General features: G+C 42.8%; 1 protein-coding gene across 37 annotated transcripts in view; it reads right to left on the bottom strand.

Moving 5' to 3' along the window:
- Window positions 1-552: 552 nt before the first annotated feature.
- LOC131108032 (calcium-activated potassium channel subunit alpha-1a) overlaps window positions 553-25,272 on the bottom strand; it is a 159,843-nt gene continuing 135,123 nt past the window's right edge. For 13 of the 37 annotated variants that reach the window (XM_058058692.1, XM_058058673.1, XM_058058676.1 and 10 more), the window contains 11 exons: window positions 24,139-24,265; window positions 22,137-22,361; window positions 21,072-21,264; window positions 17,240-17,353; window positions 15,707-15,790; window positions 13,538-13,668; window positions 10,405-10,599; window positions 10,029-10,147; window positions 8,993-9,217; window positions 6,817-6,845; window positions 553-4,805 (listed from right to left, as the gene is read on the bottom strand). In XM_058058692.1, the coding sequence (XP_057914675.1) occupies window positions 4,654-4,805; window positions 6,817-6,845; window positions 8,993-9,217; window positions 10,029-10,147; window positions 10,405-10,599; window positions 13,538-13,668; window positions 15,707-15,790; window positions 17,240-17,353; window positions 21,072-21,264; window positions 22,137-22,361; window positions 24,139-24,265 (1,594 nt within the window). In that variant the 3' untranslated portion in view covers window positions 553-4,653. Of the gene's footprint in view, window positions 4,806-6,816; window positions 6,846-8,988; window positions 9,218-10,028; window positions 10,148-10,404; window positions 10,600-13,537; window positions 13,669-15,706; window positions 15,791-17,239; window positions 17,354-21,071; window positions 21,265-22,136; window positions 22,362-24,138; window positions 24,266-25,272 lie in introns of those variants that run through there. The other 24 variants (XM_058058679.1, XM_058058694.1, XM_058058699.1 and 21 more) reach the window with 5 other exon arrangements.

Below are 25,272 nucleotides of genomic sequence, written 5' to 3'. Positions count from 1 at the left end.
CGAACAAACGAGGTTAAAAAAAGGTGCTACTGTGGGACCGTATCCTCGGCGGTCGTGACCTTACGGAATAAGAGGCGCTGTAGCGGTCAATCAGCATCTATCACACATCTATCTTTGGTTTGAAGTAGGCGGTAACAATACTAAACTAACCCTAACCCTAAACTATAAAAATGACTAAGTTGGCTACAAATACATAACGAGCCTTCATGATTAAATGTCTATTTTCCCAAGAGCCGCGGGTTGCCGACCCCCGGTCTAAGCGGAGAATCGAACCCAGGTCTTCCCCATCTCCTCACTGTTTGACCACTTGGTCACCGTGGTCACAAATATATAATACCATTAAATGCAAAATCAATATTAGATACTATTATATAGTAATATATGTATATAAATATATGCAAAAATACATCCATACTTTGATGAGCACAAGCATAAAAGAATAAGTGAAGAATAATCATATTAGGAATAAGCTACCTGTCCTCCTGGTGACTATGGACATCTAGTGTCGACGTTGCTGTAAGAAAACAATAAAAGAGTCAGTCGGTTTCTGGTTTAGAACACTAATACATCCATTTTTTTAATTTGAGAAAAATACAAAAAGAAACCATGTACAATCTATGTACAAACATTTTGTACAAGACAGTAATATTTATCAGCAGATTATATTTGACAGAGTCAGGTAGATCAACTCAGCACCATCAAAATAATCCATCATGTCTTCTATAGAACACATCCCAAAAAAAAAAAAGAAAAGCAAATAGACAAGCTCCTGATTTGCTGCGGGTGATGATCATGTGATGCCTGAATCGCCCCCTAGCTGAAAATGCCTTATTATTATTGATATTATTAGAATTAAGACTCCAGTCTCTGTTTGTGTTATATATATATATAAATATATAAATATAAATATATATATATGATATCTCGAATACAACTCTCAGCACATCAATGATGATTTCCATCCTTTACAGCGCATGAAGTGCAGTCACGTGCTGCCCAACGTTGCCATCCTTCAGTCATGCGGGTCTTGGACCATTCCAAGAGAAACGCCACTTGTCGCAATAGCGGGACTGCAGGCGGGTCCTCCCCTTTTCAGCGCTGCCTGGCGCGGCGCTGGCATGGAGGCGCTGACTGCTTGGATGTTCTCCATGCCAGCGCAAGTCCATCGAGTCACAGTGGAAACGGTGAAACCGAAAAAAAGTTTGCCGGTGTCCCCCGAATGACTGAAGGATGCTGCACTCCAAGTCTTCATGGCACTTCAAAAAAACGAACTCAACGCGCGGAGGTATACGATGCAAAAACTTAAAGTCACATGACAAGGAGAGACGACAACAAAAACAAATTCTAACATCGCATTCATTTGTATGGTGTCATTTTCAGTGTTATTATTTTCTTTCCACCTTTAAGGACCTTCGATGAATTATTAGTCTGTAAACAAAAAAGAGACACAGTTTGTGACAAAGCTCACAAAATGGAATGTTGTCAACTCTGGATGAACATTAGAAAAACTAAGAACATGAAAGGATTTTCTCTCCAATGGTGAACTGAAGTGGTGCTGCTACCCTTCCAATCAAATTCACGCTGACGCTCCCTCGGGCGGGGCAAGGCGAAACCTCCAAAAGTCTAATATCTAAGGCGTACAGTTTGGATTACAAGCAAAAACAAAAAAGATATATTTTTTTTAAATTTGCGATAAAGTGTGATGATAACCGTAGAACAGGAAGTAGAACTGCAATGCAACCCCCACCCCCACATAAGCTCAGGACCTACCGAAAGTGTGTTGATGGAAGAATGTCTAGATTTGTTTTGAAATAAAAACAAAACCAGCAGACATGTTTAACATTAACTCCATGTGTGTTTAGCTTTTTCTTTGACTTTTTACTAACGCCAACAGTGATGGCAAACAGGGAAAGCATGACGATAACCAGAGAAGCACTGCATTAAGAGCAATACAGTTACTTAACTAGCACAAGGTAGAATTAATTGTTTATTTTGGGGGTTTAGGGACCCCCAAATGGGGGAAATTATATTGTGCAATAAATCGTTCTGTGAACTCCAGTTGCATTAAAAAAGAGATCAACTTGATCTGAAGTTGAATAGTAGCTATTCCGGAACATAAAGTGTGACATGTACCCCCTTTGATAAGCTTGGGGTCTTCCATAGACAGAAAGAAGTCCAGGTCGGGAATAAGTTGTGGTCGTTGTTGAAAACTCCATTTAACCATTGGAGCCTCTTCTTCCTCAAACGTCTTGTTGCTTTGCAAACACCTTCACAAGCGGTGAGGAGTTTGACTTTATTTTACTTTTATTCTACCTTGCGTAACTTCTTTGAGTGTTTCGAAGCCTTTCAGTTGATAAAAGTTCCAAGATGGCCACCGACTGATGTGTTTTGAAATTAGGACAACCTGGAAGTCAACCAGGAAGGGATGGTGTTTGATTTTGGAGGCTCTGCCGTGCACCCTTGCCACCCTGAGGGTCACGTTCATGAAGAAATAGTGAATTAAATTCACATTATTCCGGCTAGCGAGGATCCAATTTTTGTTTTTTTGTCTTTTAACTCTACATGAGCTACAAGTGTGACCACGATGGAATAATCACAGGTCAAAGTTCACTTCAGGACAAATGTGCATGAGGCTTCAGCACACGGACACTTCCTGTCTTTGTTTGCCCCCCCCCCACCCCCCCAATTCATGGAGTCACGTGAATATCTAGTACGATATCAGGTTCTTTTCCCGTGTTTTTTTTTGATTATCGCCTACAGGATGAGTGACACTTCAACATCTTGATAAAAAAAAAAACACACACACACAAAAGCCACACTTTGCAATCGTGTGCGCTCGTTTCTTTCGTCTTCGCGCCATCAGGACCTAATTTAGGTCAAACGCATGATAAGGTCGGAGGAAGCCATCTTCTACTGTTACTCCTAGATTTACGTATACAGCGATATTTCTATGGATGTATAGAACTCTTTCAAGCAGTCGGTGCTAGCTTATTTTGTCCTGCGAAGCTTCGATTTGACGGAGGCGAGCTGCCGGGCTGAAGATGGCTAGCTAAACTTGTTCAGAAAACAATCTTGTGTGGACGCAGATAGTCGGGTTTCCCAAACTTGTTCAACCGAGGACATCGACATAACCGGTACATAAACCAACAACGGACAAAAACTTATGACGACAAACTTTTCTCTGACGTTTCTATTGCAAATGGCGACTTTAAGTTTGGGGAAACCCTGACAAGAAGCTGATGCGTACCATCTCGTTTGTCTGGCGGCATGGCTGTACATGGCTGGGAAAACTGGTTCCCCAGCTCCTGATTCTCAAGATATTTATGATATTTAAGGGATTTATGTATAAAAATACTCGTACACGGTCAAGATCCGCTGAAAATGAATTCAAATGAAATCAATAACAACGATTGTTGAAGTCACTTATAGCCCATAGCTGAGTACAAGCCGTCAACCGTCACGGTACGCCGAGGTACAAAAATGGTGGAACTTGTTGTGATTTGATATTTTTGAGGCCGTATTTGGTTAAAAAAACATAAAATGTCTGATCTAGGTGATCCGCAAGAGTCGTAGCCGTGTGCAAAGATCTTTGGACCAGAGTTTTTCAAACATGGACTGATGACAGGATGGTGTATGAGTAAACAAGTTTCTCCCCCAAAAAATATTTTTCGTCGTCCTACAATGTCTCCTCTGAGGGAACGTTGCGAACCACTAGCTGGGACAAAACGAAACCCTGCAGGCGTTCGTACTGTCGCATCTCCACCCAACCTTGTTTGAAGCGTTTCACAGCAGCTGGACTCCTGAGAGTCTTTGTTGATGAATTATTATTATTATTATTATTATTATTATTTTGACATCTGGATTGACGACGGAGAACATCCAAGCCTCCGTGCCAACCGGCGCCAGGCAGGCTGCTGAGCTTAAAGGAGGACCCGCTTAATGCCCGCTTTTACGCGATATGTGGCATTTCTTTTAGCGAATCTCTGCTGCTGCTCCGTCAAACACGGTTGGGTTTGAGCGCGGACGAAACATCTTCCCAGCTAAGGCCAGACTAGCCGATCGCTGTATGAATGGATGTAGATGAATGATGATCGGATCTTACAAAACCAGTTAGGAACCCGTTCTCGTCTTCAATCCCACAGTTCCTTGGTTGGGCTCTGAAACTTGTTTTTAGTGCAAATAGAACAGAAGAACACGGGATGGAGAAACAAAACGAGCCCAGCTGCTTGGAAGAGTCCGCTAGGATCTTTGGGTCCTGACGATGCGACCCTCATCCTCCTCGTAGCCGCAGTGGAGTCTGGTCACAAACTATTGCAAAGCATAACAGGAAGTACTCACTTTTGTCTTCTTGTTTGTTTTTTTTTCTTCGTCTCCTCATCCTTATCGTTGTCCAATCGTAAAATAATAATTCCAAAAAGTGCTAAGGAGGGGGGGGTGGGGCTGTACAATGCGTATTTGATTGTCATTATGTACATCTCTGTGGATACATCAATAAATAAAACAATGTCCAAAGAGCGTGGAAGTAACATTAAAGGTATACACATAGGCGGTCCCGACCTGTTCAATCCTCCGGCGGTGATCGTGAAAAAAAAAAAAAACAGCGCCGAGTCATGTCAGCGTCATAACTGGAACAAAAATAAAACTAAAGAGGCTTCAGCATTCATCTTCGACTTCTCTGATTGGTGGGATCAGACTACTGGTGGATTTGTACTGGTTGACTTGGTTGGCCATGTGGGTGCTCATGGGCTTGATCTGAATGTTCCGTGGGTAGGCGTTGTCCGCTTCATCTGTAAACCATTTCTTTTCTGAAGGACGACACACAGGAAGCGGAGAAGACCGTTAGCCTCAAAGGAAACCTCCTTCCTGATGTTCTCATTCATCCATGTCGTGGTCTTCTCAGGTCATTGACTGGATCGCAACTGGACTCTTCAGGTTGTCTTCGAAGATGGTTCCCATTCGACAATGACCAGGTGGGACAAACGCTAGTCTGACTAGGTAGGACGACCATCGCCGTTTCTTCACCGTTCTTGTCTGGACATGCCTCGACCTTTAAAGGACTTTGGATCCTGCACCAACGTCTCCGACTAGGGCTGTCCTACCTAGTCACTTAGCATGAACTACTAAGGTATTGCCTTGAATGAGAAGACAACCTGATTCATCCAGTTGTGATGCATTCAATGCCCAGAGGAGCTCTGTTTAACTTCTAAAATGAGATGCATTTTTGATGCATTTTGGCCTTTCGTCCACACGCAAACGTTTTTGTTTTGGAAAGCTGCAGCCACACTTTCCAAAACTCTGTTTGTGTGTAGACGGGTACATTTCCCGATAGTGTCCTTGTTGAAAATGCACCAGTTTTATTGATAGCAACGGTTTTGCCAAAATCGACCTCGGATATCGTACTGTCTCGGTTATGGTACAATATGGCGTGTAGCCAACTGTTGTATTTATAAAGATGTGTATCGTTTATGCAGCCATCTTGGATCACACACCCAATACCAAATCTGGTGATTCTTAGCGCCCACGATACTATGGCATCAACCAATTTTGGCGTGGCAGACCAATAGCCCGATAGCAGTGGTCACCAACCTTTGAGGTCTTGGTCGTGAACCTACGCTACGGGTTGTGTGCCCGGAGAGCAGCGAGGCGTACGGCAGGGGAGCTGATTGACAGGTTGGCAACCTCCATAAAACATGTTTTTTTTGTTATTGTGATTATTTTGGGTGTTATTTGGGTTTCCTAATTGAAAATTGCTTTACTTTCTGTATGATCGCATTTTAGACGGATGCTTTAAAACGACTTGGTTACAGCAATCCCTCGTTTATGGCGGTTAATTGGTTAGGGTTATGGAATGTTTTGGTATTTAGAGCATAGAAAAGCTGTTGATGACTTTCTAAATAGAGCTTTTAACTTTATTAGAGCCCTCTAGACAAGAAACAGCACCCCTATAGTCACCTTTCCACTCATATTAGCCAATCTAGTAGACGTAATACGAGAATATAAGACCTGGAAGCGACGGTGGTCTTGTTAACTGCTAACAAAAATAGCCAAATTTGTGTTTTGGTTTGAGTGGGACGTTCTGGAAGGGATTAATGACATTAACCAAGGCACCACCGTATTAGTAAAGTGGGAAAGTAAAGTGTTTCTGAGCTGAAATGATGTTGAAGAAGTTGCCAAATATGAACTTTGCCACGTGGACGTGCGGCGCATACGTGTGGCGAGTCATCGGTGTGGCGTTCGTATGGAAGTAAACTTTAAAGGCGTCAATTTGATGTGTGGCGTCACGCCCCCCCTGGGGTTCAGCAAGGCGTCTGTTGCCTCGCTCTGCTGATACGGCCGACATGTCGCCCGGAAGCGGCACATCAGGTGTTCAGGAGGGAGGGGTCGCATCCGTCTAATTTAACGCTTCAAATCGGTGGCGCCGCCCGTGACTAACGGCGAGGGGATGGCCGCATCAATGTGACCTACATGTTAGCCTGAAATCACCAATAAGACATCACAGGAGGGAAAGATGCGGCAAACACACACGGACCTCTCGCACCATGCAAAGTTGGAAAAAAGCCATAAATGGCAGGCAAAAGAACGACTGCAGCGGGAAAGTGAGAATCAACCTCATGCATTGTGGGTGAGAGAGGAGGGGGGGCGAGCAGCGACAAACTTTAAACTCAGGCATGTTGAAGTGAAGAAAAATGCAACCCCCCCCGGCCCCTCCCCGCATATCATAACAACGTCCACGGTGGAGGGGGGGGGGACGCGGTTATGATAGGAGCCCAAAGTCAAGGCTGCTAAGCTTAGCATGCAGAATGTTGACTTGCGTACCTGGACCCATTCTATTCATCCTTGTTGCACTTCAGAGAGAAAGGTGAGTAATCTACTGTGAGTAAGCCGCAGTTACACAGCAAATACACAAGGGTACACACCGCTACAGGTACATGGAACAACGGCACTTGGAGATGCATTAAAGGTCCCCTATTATGCAGAACATCCCACGAGGTGTCCCTGGAGCTTGTTTGGCTAACAACAAATCTAGGATGTCACTCAATTGTTGGATTTGGAGAGAAGAAGCACTGAAATGCTCACTTTTGAACTTTGGCCAGAGCTCAGGCTTCGCTACACATCTTAAAATAACACGTGCCACCGTCTACTAACACTATTAACACTAACTCGGCGAAAAAAAGGGCTGGTTTAAGGAATGTAAAAAATGGCCGCCACATCCTTTGTGTAAAAAAACAATTGTGGAATTAGGAAGGTAAAGAACAAAAAAAACTATATAATACAAAACTAATTTTACAAATGTATTTTCTATTGTGCTATTTTTCCCCCAAACACTTTCAATTAGAAACACTTACAGATATTTATTTATTATTATTTAATAATTTATTAATTCTTAAAATTCTTAAAAATTAAAAACATATATTTATTAATTTAATTAATTTATTATTTAATTTATATATATGTCAATTTTCCTTGTTTTTTTTTTTAATTTTACTTCGACCTCAACCGATTTTTTTCCTTTTTAAAAATGTGACTTCACGCCTTTTGTTTTTTCAACTCCAAAATGAGTTCATTTTTTTCTCCAACAGGACGAGAAGTGAGGTCGGCTCGCTCGGGACATTTTACCGTTTGGTACACGGACTTGGTGTACTGGCCCGCTCCTGGCTTGAAGAGCTCAGGCTTCGCTACACATCTTAAAACAACACCTGCCACCGTCTACTAACACTACGAAAAAAAAGGTCTGATTTAAGGAATGTAAAAATGACCGCCACATCCTTTCATTATTCAGTATGTTTGGACCCCCCCCCCCCCCCCCCCCCCCCGCCCCCGCGGAAACAAATCTGGGGTGCTGAAATTAGAGGCTAATTGTTGACGTCGTAAAACAACAAAACCCATAGCAACAAGCTTGTTGATTGATTGGATTACGGATTAATCATTGATGAATTGTTGCAGCTGTAAATGTTAGGTGATTGCATGTGATGTACTGTATGGCATACACTATACAGTATACAGTATACAGTATACAGTATACAGTACTACCTTATCAATAGACTGTTGCGGGACGGTAATAATATAATAAGGGACCTTTAAGCGTTTATCACAGCTTACAAAAGCTTTCTTAGGACAATATTTGCATGCTTTGAGAAAATACTGCTCATTGATGCTTGAATACTTGAGCTTCTTAATGCAGTTTTGCACTTCAATGTACTACAGTAGCTGGAAGTGTCTTGGCGTAGGATATTAGGAAAACAGGAAGTGCCTGCTGACATGCAGTGAAGCTGATGCACCATGGAATGCCAACATGACGTATGACTTCTTTTCTTACATCTCATCCCAGCCGGGTTCTACTGTATTTGGAATATGTTATATAAAATAATAATCATAATAAAGAAATGATCTCAGTTAGAAACAATCAAATGATGAATATCGGGGGAAATCTCAAGGAAATTATTCAGAAACTGTAAGTGATAGACTGCTACTGTATTTCATTTATTCCAGTTTATTAATTTTGTACTATCATTTATTGTTTTATTCATTATAATAAATAATAATTAATAACTATAAAAAAAAAATATTATTAGTATAAAAAAATAATATTAGTATTTATGTAAATAATGTAGCTTTCTTTTGGTAAATAATAACTTCATAATCCCTGAAATGAAAAGACCTGATGCCACAATAAACAGGACAGAAGAAGACGTAGACCAGCGTACGACAAGCATGTGTGTTCTAGACGACACGTTCCCAAAACACAATTCCCAAAACACAATTCCCAAAACACAAAACAGTTTTAGTGAAAGTGGATCCAAGGAGTCGATGTGGTGTTGTGAGGATGACGAGGATGACGATGATGACGGAGGAGAAGCAGAAGCAAGGAAGCAGAAGACAAGTCCCACACAGACACACCGACGACGCCACACGACGCATCCCAAACCCACAGCATGCTGGCCACACGCACACGTGCACATACGTGCACACACGTGCACACACATGTACCTACTTCTGCTTTTCCCGGCCTTCCCGGGTTTTGCTGCTGCGGTTCTGCCGGTTGGAGGGCGGGACGGAGTGGACGGAGGAGCTCTTTTTGCTGGAGGAATGAGAGGAGTGGGACGAGTGGGACAAGCTGGTCCGGGACTGGCCCGCGTTGTGGTCGAACTGCATGAGGCAGAAGATCAAGTCCGTGGGCACCAGCTCGAACTCGTACGGCGGGTTGGTGATCACGTATCTGCAAAGAGGACGGACGTCCATTCGGTTGCTTTGGGACAAGGCGGCGCTGCTTTTTACGTGATGGCTCTTGACAGCACCATGGATGAAAATGGACTTTGGGTACTTTCAAGTGTAAAAAACAATCGTGGAATTAGGAAGGTAACGTTTATTTATCGATATTGTTTTTCAACTCAAACAGTACTTACTGTAAGTACTGACTACTTATATTTACACTATATACTGTATCTTGGTCATTTTTATTTTTCCCCAAGCATTTGCATTTATTTATTGATTGAAATATAATAATTATTTTTCATTTAATCTTGGCAAAAAAAATTTATATTGAATTTGAACACTTTTAAAAAGCATTGATTGATTTTTCCACCCAAACACAAAACAGATTTTACAAATGTTTTTTCTATTTTGCTATTTTTTCCACACTTTCATTTAGAAACACTAAAAAATATGTATTTATTATTTAATTTATATATATATATATATATAATATTTATTTAATATTATTTAATTTATATATGTGTGTTCATTTTCCTTGTTTTTTTTTTATTTTACTTAGACCTCAACCGATTTTTTTCCTTTTTAAAAATTTGACTTCACGCCCCTTTTCCAAGATTCCCACCAAAAAGGAAGCTACCTTTAGTTTTTTCTACTCCAAAATTTATTTAAATTTTTTATTTAAATTTTTTTTAATTAAAATTTTTTTAATGAAAATTTTTTTAATGAAAATTTTTTTAATTAAAATTTTTTTAAGTAATTCTTTTTTCCGACAAGAAGTGACGAGAAGTGAGGTGGGTTTGCTGGGGTCACTTTACCGTTTAGTACACGGACTTGGCGTACTGAGATGAGCGTCCCTCAATCTGTAGATCCCAAAGCACAGCATGTTGTACGTCTTCAGGGCCTTACAGAACAAATCCCCGTAGCAGCCCCCGTCCTGGTGAACAACACAAGCACAGCAGCTGAAGGAAAGTACAAGCCATGCAAGTTACTGTACTACAAGGCAGTACAAGGCAGTACAATGCAGTACAAAGCAGTACAAAGCAGTACACCAGGTACCAATGTCCGCTAGTAGCTGCCGTGCGTGATCGCCGTTCTTCACATCCGATTAAGGGCGGCGAAGAGCCGAGGCGTCCGGATGTGCGCTGCCGGGGAGCGCCAAAATGTGTCATCTGGGCTTAAGCGTGGTCTTACCCCCAAGTCGGCGAAGGGTCCGTCGTAGAGGGCCAGCTGGGCCACGCGACACCTGTCTCTGTTGGCCAGCGTTTGCGGCGTGCTGTAGCCTCCTCGCAGGGCGTTCTCCTCGGCCAGCAGAGCCTCCAGCTCCGGCGTGGCGCCTCCCGTCACCAGCGTCCGGATCAGGGTGAGGATGTTGTCGTTGAAGTACGTCTGGGGGGGAAGGGGGGGGGGGGGGGGGGGGGGGCAGAGGGCTGCCATGTTAAAGGTGCTAATCTGGGCAACAACTCCACAACGTACGTTTAAAAAACACTTTCAGGTCTACGGACTAGACAGACACCATCACCGTCAGCTGGGGGGGGGTCACTACTAGTACTACTAGTATCACTACTAGTACTGAGTACTATCAGGAATACAATGACATTACTACTAGTACTGAGTACTATCAGAATACCATAACGTTACTACTAGTACCACTAGTACTGAGTACTATCAGGAATACAGTGACATTACTACTAGTACTGAGTACTATCAGGAATACAATGACATTACTACTAGTACTGAGTACTATCAGAATACCATAACGTTACTACTAGTACCACTAGTACTGAGTACTATCAGGAATACAGTGACATTACTACTAGTACTGAGTACTATCGGGAATACCATAACATTACTACTAGTACCACTAGTACTGAGTACTATCAGGAATACCATGACATTACTACTAGTACTGAGTACTATCAAGAATACAATGACATTAATACTAGTACTGAGTACTATCAGGAATACCATAACATTACTACTAGTACCACTAGTACTGAGTACTATCAGGAATACAATGACATTACTACTAGTACTGAGTACTATCAGGAATACCATAACATTACTACTAGTACCACTAGGACTGAGTACTATCAGGAATGCCATGGCATTACTACTAGTACTACTAGTACTGAGTACTATTAGAATACCATGGCATTACTACTAGTACCACTAGTACTGAGTACTATTAGGAATACCATGGCATTACTACTAGTACCACTAGTACTGAGTACTATCAGGAATACCATGGCATTACTACTAGTACTGAGTACTATCGGGAATACCATGCATTACTACTAGTACTGAGTACTATCAGGAATACCATGGCATTACTACTAGTACTGAGTAATATTAGAATACCATGGCATTACTACTAGTACTGAGTACTATTAGAATACCATGGCATTACTACTAGTACTGAGTAATATTAGAATACCATGGCATTACTACTAGTACTGAGTACTATTAGAATACCATGGCATTACTACTAGTACTGAGTACTATTAGAATACCATGGCATTACTACTAGTACTGAGTAATATTAGAATACCATGGTATTACTACTAATACTGAGTACTATCAGGAATACCATGGCATTACTACTAGTACTAAGTACTATCAGGAATACCATGGCATTACTACTAGTACTAAGTACTATCAGGAATACCATGGCATTACTACTAGTACTAAGTACTATCAGGAATACCATGGCATTACTACTAGTGCTGAGTACTATCAGGAATACCATTGCATTACTACTAGTACTGAGTACTATCAGGAATACCATGGCATTACTACTAGTACTGACTACTATCAGGAATACCATGGCATTACTACTAGTGCTGAGTACTATCAGGAATACCATGGTAGTACTACTAGTACTAAGTACTAGTAGTACTACCATTTTCTAGGCTAAATGCATCCGTCCAACAGAAACACGAGGCGGACTGTTCTGCTCTGTGAGGGCGTCGGCGTCCATCGTCCTTCACGCCACTCGGCGACGTGCGAAGACAGCGGGTGTCAAGTCGGCGGCCCGTCCGAGAGTGGCAGCTCGTCTCGGGGGGGGGGGGGGGGGGCGGAGGGGGCCCCTCTGACAGGCCTGCCGAGCCCTCATGATGGATGAGCACTGTCCATTAGCCGGCTTCACCTCTGACCGGCGCCGAGCTACAGCTGATGCCCACATCCCCCCCCCCCCCCCCCCCCCCTCGGCTGGCCACCACACGGCTTCACTAACCCGACCCCCCCGCCACACCCCGCCCCCCCGGCTGCTGGAATGAAGCCATCCCGACACCCAGCGGGGAATCGGGCTCGGCCAGGAGCGGGAAAAACGATGAAGGTTAGATATTCCCTCTCTGCCGTCTGCCTCCTCGTTTACGTGATCCGTGACGCGGCGGCGGCGTGACCAAGAGATGAAAGAATGTTCCTTCGGCCTGTTAAAAAGTGGCGCCGGTGTCACCGCCATTACGCTAACGTTCGCTACTTACTTCATTAAAAGACTCCTAAGTTGAGTCCCGTCTGCTCCAAATGAGGAGCGATGCCAAGCAGGCGGCTTTGATGTCAGCGAAGTTGGCAGGCGTGTCGGATCAATGGGCGCCATCGCTTCATTTACTCGCTCCTGCTTCGCAAAAACGCTGCATCCGCTGAAACTTCACGCTCACAAATACGTATGGCTCACTTTTCCACACAGGAATTGGACTCCTTGTGAATTCCCTCGCTCAGAAGCCCAAATACTCGCGCACCGTCAACGCCACCCTCAGCCTCTCCCAAAAGTCAGCGGAAAACCAAACTCGCATCAACTTTGGAGTAGTCACTGTACAACTTTTGTACTTAACAACATGGAAAACCTGCGTACAATCTTCTCTTGACCCTTTTTACCATTATTAGAGCCCTCTCGTCACAAAATAACACCCCTATAGTCACCTTTACCACTCAATTACCCAAAATAGTAGACATAGTAAGAGAAAATCTGACATGGAAAACCTCCTTCTATTTACCCTTTTTGCCATTATTAGACCTAACCCTCGTCACAAACTAACACCCCTATAGTCACCTTTACACTCAATTACCCAATATGGTAGACATAGTAAGAGAAAATCTGACATGGAAAACCTCTTTACCACCTTCTATTTACCCTTTTGCCATTATTAGAGCCCTCTCGTCACAAAATAACACCCCTATAGTCACCTTTGCACTCCTAATACCCAATATAGTAGACACAGTAAGATAAAATCTGACATGGCAAACCTCTTTACTACCTTTAAAACACACTTTTGCAGTAACTGGTCAATGTGTTGACATGGTGAGCACACGGCATGAGTGGACTTACGGCGCTCATCAGGGAGTCAAGGACGCTGACGGCGAAGGCGGTGCCACAGGCGAAGGGCTGCGTGAGGTACAGCTCCGTGTCCGGGTCGTCGTCGTCGTCTTGGTCCAGGAACTGAACATTGGAGTCGTTTACTGGAGGCGGACGCAAACGCAGCGCAAGTTAGAGGAGGATGCATTGGTCACATGACGACAGCTTTTAGATTTGATGCAGAAAAACGTCATATTTGCCCTCTCAGTTAAAAGAATTATCAGACTTTTATGACTGAATGTGACTCAATAATGGACCGTTACTATGACTACTGAAAACGTTACACTTGAATGTAATGAAAGATGTTTTTAACAAGAGTACATAATTATTCATTTTTTTCCATTATTAAAAAAATAGAAAGAATGAGGATTTGATAAAAACTACATTTTATAATACCACATTGATATTAATGCATACAATTATAATGGTTAGAATTTCATATCACAGCTGCTGTACATTACATTTTTTTCCAAAATTTTAAGAAATGTATTTAAACTACGGCTATAATAATAATAATAATAATAATAATAATAATAATAATAATAATAATAATAATAATAATAATAGTAATAATAATAATAATGATAACATGTTAACTACAATTTATTCATTTCATGAATTTCAACCATTGTAAATGATAGTACCATGTGGAATTAATTATTGAAATACAGTATACTACATCATTTATTTTTAAAAACATTTTTAAAAAGGAAAACATATTTTTGTTGATTTTTTTCTAAAGATAATTAAAAAAACATAAATAAATAAAACATAATTGAATACAAAATGTACAGTATATAGTTTCTTATATCATCACAGTACAATCATATGTTTTGTCCATGAATGTATGGGAACAAAAATGTATATTATTGTATTTATTCTAAAGATAATTGAAATTAATGTCATTTTTTTCCCCAAATAAATGTATATAAGTGTATCGTGTAAAAGTACACTGTATATATAGTTTGTCCAGGTATAGTAATAAAACATAATTTTGTACATATTTCTATAGATAATTTAATTCCACAATTTTTGTCAATACATTTGTTGGGATTTCTTCTACAGATAATTGAATGTAAACATATACTATGTACTCAATGATTCCAATAAAAGGAGTATTTTGGTAAGACGTAGAGGACAGCAGGACATGCAGGATCAAAGTCACGTATTTTGACAAAGCAACTAAGTAGAAATGAGAGCTAAACATAAGCAACCATTGTCCAAGTCCCCTGGGAAGGATTTGTTCCAATAGCCCAGATATGATCATGAGACACATTCCGATTATAAAACACACCAATTGTAAAGAATACTTCCGTGGTATTCCCGGAGACTTCAACAATGGCCTTTTTATGACGAGCATGCACACGTGAGGTCATGCTAGGTTTGCTTTGTTTCTCCCGTTGATGGATGTGTTGGTCACATCATCAGCTACACTCTTTATTTACCTCTTCCCTGGAAACGACACAATAGTACTTCAATCAAAGTAAGAAAGTACCACATCCAATTCCTCCCCATTGGCATGCAAGGTTCTGATTGGTCGGAGAGACGAGCCAATGGAGAAGAAAGACATTTTACAAGAGGAAAGTTCTTTTCATTTCAAATCTGATGTCTTTGCAGGCTTGCTGATGCTCGGGAGCAGAAGTGTCAATCAAAGAGACAAGCGGGTGATGCAAACAAGCCTGGGCCGAAGTACTGAAGGGTGTGTGTGTGTGTGTGTGTGTGTGTGTGTGTGTGTGTGTGTGTGTGTGCGAGGAGGAACGGGAGGGCAAGAGGGAGGTGTTGCTATGAAAACAGCCACAAGGACAGACTGAACATGATCAAAGACCTCATAGCGATGCTCTGCAAACGCAACTGGAGTGTGGGGGTGGGGGGCGTGGGGTGTGTGGGGTGCAAAAAAACACAAAAGCAAAAAAAAAAAACAAACAAAAAAAAAATCATTAAAAAGAAAAGGGCCCCAAACAAGACAGTCAATTTCAAGTCGAAGGAAGAATCAAAATGCGTTGAAAGCGAAGCCATGGGAGCAGCGTGGGCCTTGACTTGCAGCCAGCTACATCAAGACAAGCTGATGAGGAGCGGGGTGGGGCGGGGCGGGGCGGGGGGGGCGGCGGACAGGCGGCAGCGGAGGACAAAGGCTCAGCTTACCCAGCTCGGTTATCATTTGTATGTTGGTCCCGCTTTTTTTTTCCTGACTGAGTGAAACCGATGGCGGCGGTTTGCCCGGTTTGTCTAACGGTGGCGAGGCAGCGCAGAGGGGTGGGGGTAGGGGGGGGGAGAGATGGCGGCGTTATTGGAACAGCTTGACAAGAGGGCCGCTGGTGCTCCACGCAGGCCCCTCGACACACCACCCAAACACGAGGTACACGTGCACGCCCGTACGAGGGGCCGCCCAAGTCAACAGTCGGTACCGTGGACCCCCATGCTGGATTTGGGGGGTGGATGCCCTCCGAGGTCACAACATAAACAATGAAACTTCAGCTCAGGGAGCGTCTTGGGGGTCCCCAAAAAGAGGCAGAGGAGGCAAAAAACTAAACAAAGCGACCCACAAAGGTAATAGTACTAGTACTAGTACTAGTACTAGTAGTAATAGTTTGTTGCATGGTCTTCTATTGATTGTCGTATAATATTTTTACCATTCATTATGGCTGCCTTGGCTTGGTACGTTCCATGTTGGTTCCGTCCTAGAACACGCGTTAGGACCCTGAAAGATCAGCCTAAATCCTCTAAAATGGCCGCTGCTGGAAGTGGGGGGGGGGGGGGGGGGGCTGGTGTCGCTAAAAAATCCATGAAATTCATAATAAATAGAAATATGTATTTCCATATTGAGCGACATATCCTCATTTTTTTTGTTCAATACAAAAAATGCAACGATGCAAATGCAGAATAAAGTTTTAGATTTTGAATGTGATATTTAACACTGTGGTGTCCGCCATGTTTATCTTTAAAATGTCAATAAAGTTATGGTGAGAGGAAATATCTGGGAGCCAGACGCAGTCGTGAAGAGAGACACATCTGGCCCCCGAGCCGGAGGTTCCCTACCTCAGGAAGTTCTACAGCTATTACTTCCTGAGGGAGGACGCTACTGATGCACCAGTGGTGGAGGGCCGGGGTGGGGGTGCGGGGGCGTCGCTGACAAGGACAGAACGGGGGTGTTGCGATGATCACGTGTGCGGTCAAACGGGAGCGGCGCCGTGCAGGTAATGGCCGACCCGCGTACAAACTAACATCAGGCGGCTCCTTTCTCTTCCTTGGCCTTTTTTCCCAGCTTGCTCTCATGCTCCATTGCTCCCTAATTGGGTCAGGGGGGACAGAGCGGGCGGTCTCTGGTGCCTCGTGGAAGACCCCTCAGAGATCTGAAAGTTTCATGAGTCCCCGGCACTGGTGGGAATACAGTCTACTGCCATTGTTATTAATAAATGGACCCATTTTGCAACCCAGGCAGTTTTCTCCCCCCAACCTCCCCCCCTTTTCACTCTCTTTTCTCCCCCCCCCATCAGAGGTTCTCCTATGCATTAGGGGACAAATTGCAGGGATGTGGCGGCAGCGCCCCTTAAAGAAACATACGGTACCGCACACACGTTAGCTTGCGTCAGGCCAAGCAGAAGCCAAAACTACAAAGTCCGTTTCCATTTGGGTGGATTTGTGGATTTGTCGATGTTGTCGGCCGGCGAGGTTTACCTAATTCCGTGATGATGGGGATGTTGGATCCGGTGGTGACGGAAGCCTGGCGCACGAAGCCATGTACTGGACTGCTGTCTGGAGATGACCTGTCCATTCCAGGAGGCGTGAAACCTGCACATCACAAAAAAAAAGCATCATAACAAGGATATTTTGTCCGACGACCCGCGTAGATATGCTAGGTACTTCCGTTGGCTTCAATGTACTTCAAGAAATTACCGCATCTCGGAGGTCAAAAAACTAGTACCACTAACTTTACTCTTCCCATTTTTGCTGTTGTTTTTTTCATTCTCATATTTGTTTTAACTTTATTCCCGTATTATAATTTTTTTCCCAAAAGAAAAAAAAATTGTGTCTCATTACTAAAAGTCGGTTTAATATTTCACTCCACGCTACTTAAATGACATCATTTCCCCTCATAATATTCCGACTTTATTCCTAGAAAACCGCAACTTTTGTTAAATATATTTTTACATATTGTAAGACATTTCTTTTATAAAATGTTCCATTTCTGTTTTTTTTAAATATTATTATTCTTATAAATATAATTTTCATAATTATGACCTTATTCTCCTATTTTTTTAACTTTATTCTCATAATATTAGATTTTTTTTTAGATTTATTTTTTTTCTTAATATTTCCATTCTAGGCTATTAAAACTGGATTAGTTTTCCTTGGAATATGAGAAGTTTATTCTCATTAAATTGAAACTATTTTTCTCATACGATTTTTTGTCGTAATATTCAGACTTTATTTTCATAATATTTAGATTTTATTCCCATAATATTAGAACTTTTCCCCAAAGTTTCTTTTCTTAATATTTCCATTCTAGGCTACTAAAACAGGAATACTTTTCCTTGGAATATGAGAAGTTTATTTTCATTAAAATTACAACTTTTTTTCTCATAGAACATTTTCTACAACTTTTTCTCCTAATATTCAGACTTTATTTTCGTAATATTTAGATTTTATTCCCATAATATTCCAACTTTCTACAGTAGTTTTGTAATATAGATTTTGAAATATGTGAATTGGCATTCTGTTTTCCCCTGATATTCCGAGTGGCAGCGTGCACATTGCGGCCCGGATCCTGCACGTGCATATGGATGGCATTCCACATAGTGCATGTCAGCCGAGTCAGCATAAAGTGTCTCCAATGACAAGAAGGAGCCTAAAAAAGTGCTTTTAGGGGTCGGCTAGGACATGTTTAGTATTCCTGCCCCTCCATCAGCAGCGCGCCATCAATTTTGCATGTCGCTCATTTTGTAACAATAAAGTGGATACCAGAAAACCTTTTATGGGGAAATGGCGTGGATGGCGGCTGGGGCGTGCGCACGAGTGCGAAGTGACAGCGGCGTGAATCCGCACGACTTCACATTTCCCCTCAAAGTGACAAGTAAACACCTTCAATTGGTAATGCCGGATGCATAATGCATCAGCTGTGTTTTGACATCCATCATTTAGTGCTGACTGCAGCCAACGCCACCAGCAAGGTAATAATAATACGCCAGACATTGGGGTCACTATTTGTCTTTGAAGGGGGCCTTTTCTGTGTGGGTGGTGTCAGGATGCACAACCTGAAGTGACGCGCGCCTCGTGATGAACGGCGCCGTTGCCGTTACCGGGCGCTCACTCGTCAAGTGGACTTTGTCTGTGAGAGTCAACTTTTTATCACGATGAGCTGCATTGTTTTGTTGGAACGCCGGTTGGAGGAAAACAAACAAGAGTCTCCACGGAGACTCATTGTCAGGATGACGACGGCGCCATGTTTAAAAGCCGCCGGTCTCATCCGCAACACGGAGCAGACGAGAAGAAGACACAAAAAGGAGAGTTGATGCTCGTCTGGTTGCTTTGAGCGCCACATATCAATGTCTGTCACGTGTCAGCGTACCGCTGATGCTGATGACTCTCAAACTGCAGTACGGGTGCCAACAGTGGGACGCGGGCGCCAATTAGACCGGGGGTCCAAACTTTCCCAGCGAGTTTGACAAACGAGAGGATATTTTGTAAAGCGACACATGTAGATATGCTAAGTCGTTCTATTATTACATTACATTCATTTTCATAATATTTCAGAGTATTAGGACTTTATTCCTGTAATATTATAACTTGTTCCTCAACCTAATTCTCCAGAAAGTACAGCTTCATTTTGTTTCTCATAATATTCCAACCTCAAAAAATATTTTTTCTTTCATATTTGCTATTAAATAAAATATTACAAATATATTTTTGTAAATTTTTTTCTCGTGATTATTTTCATTCTCAAAATTGTTTCCACTTTTACTGTTTTTTCAACTCTTTTTAAAATCGTTATGTAATTATGACTTTATTAATTAATAATATTGTGACTTTTTTCTTGTGTCCTCAACCTAATTTTCCATGACATATTCAAATAATTTTCAAATGACATAATTTTATCCTCACACTATTACTATTACAATTTTGTCTCGTGACATTTTGACTTTACCCCCATATTGCTGCTGTTTTTTTTTTTATTTTCCAACGATTTCAACTGTCTTACTTGCTACTTTTTCCTTAATGTTTCAATTATTTTTCTTCATAATATTTCCAGTTTGTCCTGGAATTAAAATTATTTTAACAGGCCTTTTATCTCTTCGCATTTAGAGTAAAATAGCCTTTATTGCCATTGCACAACGGCTACAATGCAACTATGCACCACAAAAATAGTACATTGCACATAGTACATGGTGTACATAGTACAATACTAGTAAATAGTACATATTTTTTACTTCAATGTTTCAACTGTTTACTCCTCCAGTGTTATTTTTTCGCCTTAATTTGACGTTACTCTAATAAAACAGATTGCAACTCCATGCTACTAAAATGACGGATCCATCTATCATCTCCTGGAGGCTGGCCCTCCTTCAAGTGTTTGACAGCATGTTGCAACAGTCAAGTGGGATCGAGGTTACGTATCTTACTCCCCCCCCCCCATCCCTGTAGCCCCCCGGGCACGGCGGTGCTCTGCGGTTGACTGCAGGCTACAGCAGCCGTGAGAAGCTCTCCCCCAGGAAGGCGTTTGTTTACTTATTCATTTGCACCTTCTTGTTTTAAATTCCGCAGACATGGCGTCTGAATGGGAGCGTCGCTGGGAGGAAGGAACTCCCCCCACCATCCCCACCGCTGCCAGCCCTAAAGCGTTACTATGATACAACAGGAGTGTCTGGCTATGTGTGGAATTCCTGATGTATGCATGATTGCGCTGCGGTGCCGTTCGCTAAAGTCAAGTGTTTTTCAGCCAAGCGGCCGTTTGATGTAAGACCCAATTATTGATGGCGATGGGCTCCATCCATCCACTCCGGGAGAGGACACGGGACAGTCCGTAGCGGGGCGGCTTCCTGTGAATAGTGCTCCCTAGAGCGGCTCTTGGTGCTGATTTACCCCCGCTTATTGTTGCCGGGGCGCGCGGCTATCGACGGCGCATCGCTCACTCAAGGCTGCAGAAATAACAGCATTGGCGTTCTCCTAAAACATGGCGGCTCTCCGGACCTTCTGCTTTGATTTGTAAAAAGTCATAAACTAAAATATATTTTTTTTTAATCAACAACAGCAAAAACAGGGGGGAAAAAAAAGAACCAAAGTTCGGATTCGACTTTTCTCCACAACGCTGAGATGCAGTTTTTCCTGAAGTATATCATTGCTTCCTTCGGGCACCTGACTGATTGATAACCGATATGGATCAATACTGGGGGCTTCACAGTGCCTATAAATATCCCCGATGTCATCCCCTATTTTTCCAAACATCTTTGACTCCCCTTCTTGCCAGCTGTCCCCGCCGGGCACCAGCGGAGTGTGAGAGGACGCTCCTTACCTTGGGAATTTGCCTGCAAGACTCCGATGCTGTCATCAAACTGCATAGACTTGATGTTGAGCGATGCCAAGATGCATTCCTTATCCTGCAGTGAGGCATCCTCGATATTGTTCTGATTGGCTGACAGTATTACGCACATGTCGCAGAGGTTGATGTTGACAGCCCTTAAATCTGCCCGACTTAATGGTGTACCCTTCGGGGTGAGAGGAGGAGGAGGAGCAGGAGCAGGAGGAGGAGGAGGCGGTGGGAAGACAGAGGGAAGGAGAAGGCAGAGACAGGAGAAAAACAAATTGAAGAAGCGAGCGGCGTGGAGTTTGGCAAATTAGCTAACAAGTTTTCAAGCTGTGATACTGGGAATGATGCAGCTTTGGAGAAGCCGATGGAAGGACTGAACCAAAGGCCTGAACGTAAGGACTGAATCAAAGGACTGGGCCTAAGGACTGAACCAAAGGACTGAACCAGAGGCCTGAACCTAAGGACTGAACCTAAGGAATGAACCAAAGGACTGAACCTAAGGAATGAACCAAAGGACTGAACCTAAGGACTGAACCAAAGGACTGAACCAAAGGACTGAACCTAAGGACTGAACCAAAGGACTGAACCAAAGGACTGAACCTAAGGAATGAACCAAAGGACTGAACCTAAGGACTGAACCTAAGGACCGAACCTAAGGACCGAACCTAAGGACCGAACCTAAGGACCGAACCTAAGGACCGAACCTAAGGACCGAACCTAAGGACCGAACCTAAGGACCGAACCTAAGAACTGAACCTAAGGACTGAACCGAAGGACTGAACCTAAGGACTGAAGCTAAGGACTGAACCTAAGAACTGAACCTAAGGACTGAACCGAAGGACTGAACCGAAGGACTGAACCTAAGGACTGAACCTAAGAACTGAACCTAAGAACTGAACCTAAGGACTGAACCTAAGGACTAACCTAAGGCCAGCCTGCGCTAACGGCTTCCTCCTCTTAGCATCGGTCAGACTAGCTAAGCGTGTGCCGGATGCGCATGCAGCAAAAGCGGGCTACGAGAGGCCGAGGCGGCCGTCGGGGTAGACTCACGGGTAAGATGGAGACCTTGGGAAAGTTGTGTAGCGTCTCCCATTCCCGCCGCAAATAGTCCAGCGAGCCCACGAAAACAATGGGCTTGAGTTCATGAAAGTGGAAGTTGCTGGCTCTTAAAGGCATCACCAAGTTTCGCAGCCCCACTAAAGCGGACGTGACATCCCCAAATATACAGACCACCACATGGCCGCTCAGCACCGTCATGGAGGCTTCACTCCGCGTCTGCAGTGGAGATACGAGGAGGGTGGGAGGGACAGCAGACACAACACTGTGAGGGGACGAAAGCTCATTAAAATGCAAAAATACTGGCTTGAATATTCATAACAAACATAACAAACATGAGTTTGTTTGGTCAACCAACATTCCGCTCACTTAACTCAGTTGGAGATGAACGCAGTTTGTAAGACTTTAGGCTTGGTAAATTTGGTAAGTTTGGCAAATACTGGAGAAGATCCTCACCAAGCTTAGAGGGAAAGCTTTGGACCAAGTAATAACACTCATGTACAGAGCTCCACTGGTATGGGGCCATTTACCACCAGTTTACCAGGATAAGCTCCACTGTTATAAGGCCATTTACCACCAATTTACCAGGATAAGCTCCACTGGTATGGGGCCATTTACCACCAGTTTACCAGGATGAGCTCCACTGGTATGGGGCCATTTACCACCAATTTACCGGGATAAGCTCCACTGGTATGTAGTCATTTACCACCAGTTTACCAGGATAAGCTCCACTGGTATGTAGTCATTTACCACCAGTTTACCAGGATAAGCTCCACTGGTATAAGGCCATTTACCACCAATTTACCAGGATAAGCTCCACTGGTATGTAGTCATTTACCACCAGTTTACCAGGATAAGCTCTCCTGTATGGAGCCATTTACCACCAATTTACCAGGATGAGCTCCACTGATATGTAGTCATTTACCACCAGTTTACCAGGATGAGCTCCACTGGTATGTAGTCATTTACCACCAGTTTACCAGGATGAGCTCCACTGGAATGACGGCATTTACCACCAATTTACCAGGATGAGCTCCACTGGTATGGGGCCATTTACCACCAGTTTACCAGGATGAGCTCCACTGGAATGACGGCATTTACCACCAATTTACCAGGATGAGCTCCACTGGTATGGGGCCATTTACCACCAATTTACCAGGATGAGCTCCACTGGTATGGAGCCATTTACCACCAAAAATATATTTTTTTTTTTACAATAATAAATGCATTATTTTCAGAGGAAAAATAATGTTGTATTAGTAGCATAGAGTTATATTTAAAAATAAATTTTTTTAAGTTGTAATATGACTAAAAAACTAACTAAAGTTGCAATTTTTGGAAAATGACATTAGGGAAAAAGTTATAAAATTTTGATAAGAAAATTTATGAAGTTTATGAAGTTGAAATATTTGTAAAACTATATAAAAAATACATGAAAAGTTGAAGTCAATAAGAATAGCAAAGTCCTAACTGGCCCACTGGTTTATTTGGTTAATCGGCCGAGGACAAACGGTACAGAAAATGGATGGATGGCCTGGGTGATTCCCTGAAGCATGGTGGTAGCACGGCCATTTTGATGGTCTTCCTTTCCAAAGCCAAGTATTGAGATTACCCAAATGGGTAAGGCTGGTATGCCAAACATGCCAACCATTCTAACTGACTTTCTGCGGTTGACTCTTCAACCTAAACGCTTGCAAACTGCCCAGTTGCAGGAACATCGCAGCAAAGGCATGCGAGTGCACGGCTGCAACGCCTTGGACTTAAACCTAAATGCGGTGGGAGGGAGGATGGGGGGGGGGGGTATAAAGAAAGCCACCAACTCACCTTGAAGCAAGAGAGGCAGAGAAAGAAATTTCAATACATATTCGTTAGTATGGGATTGGATGATATCACACGTGTTTGGCTCCTTGGCATACTTACTTTAGGTTCTGTCTTATTAATTTGTGTGTGTGTGTGTTGGGGGGGGGTTACAGTTATAAAACTCAGGTTCACTCACCAGGATAACTTTTTCGATGTCTTTTGACGGGCACCAGTGAAACATTCCAGTAGAGTCATACCTCTTCACATTCATGTCCATGTTTTCGATTTGTTCATTACCAGGTATTAGAAGGGGGTCGTGTCTACTGCAAAGAATACAAACAACAATACTTCAACATCAACAATCCCTAAAGCTTAGGATTGCACTGGGGGGGGGGGGGGGGGGGGGGGGGGGGTCCTGTCGCAGCATCAATGCATCACTCGGAAAAGAAGAACAATGCAGGAGAGACCATTTTCAGAGATGCACAATCTTTTTTTTCAAACCGATACCAATAACGTTATGCTTTTCAAGACCGATATGATAACTTTTCTTACATCTACTTTTTAAAAGTTTGATTTAAGTGTAGGTTATGCACCCCTGGAGGTAAGAAGAACTGGAATAGATTAGGATTTGACCAACTCTACCAGGTAATTTGTCTTAATTTGTGCCGCTACAGAGGTCAGGAGAAGCAAAGTATAGAGGGGGAGGAGTCACCTGGCATGGCCCAACAAGGTGCACTGTATTCGGGTACACGCTCCGAACAGCCGGTGTGATTGGAAATTGGAAAACCTTTTTTTTTTTGGATAACTTTTAGCACTGAGGATGACGTTGAGGAGGGTTTTTCCTGTTCGATGGGTTTTATTTCCCTTCATCGTAGACGGTTTGGTACAACGCTTTCCTCTTAGGGTGGAGCTATTTGTAATGTGATTGGAATTGGGTTAGGGTCAACCAATGAGCAGCCAGGGTTAGGGTTGGGCTCTGCATGTCTTGAACCCCGGTTGACTTGGTACTAGAACTACAATGAAGCCCAGCACATTTGTGATCCAGCACTCACAGCCCCGCACATTTGCAGAAAAAGACGAGAACGGCATCCACGACCATGACGTGACATTTTGACCTGGAATTACAGCCAATTAATTAACCAATGAATTATGTTCAATTTTCCAAGTTTCCAAGATAAAACAGTTAAAAATGTAAAAAAAAAAAAAGCTGAACCACATAAAGGGCATATTTTGGGATTGCTATGATGGGCTGTGATGTTCCAAAGTCACAGTCTTTGTTTCTTTTGTTGGCATTCAGCCTCAGCACCGACACGCAATTTCTGAGGGAATT

Source organism: Doryrhamphus excisus, chromosome 20 (assembly GCF_030265055.1).
Source record: "Doryrhamphus excisus isolate RoL2022-K1 chromosome 20, RoL_Dexc_1.0, whole genome shotgun sequence".
NCBI lineage: Eukaryota > Metazoa > Chordata > Actinopteri > Syngnathiformes > Syngnathidae > Doryrhamphus > Doryrhamphus excisus.
This window is presented reverse-complemented; position numbering and strand designations above follow the sequence as displayed.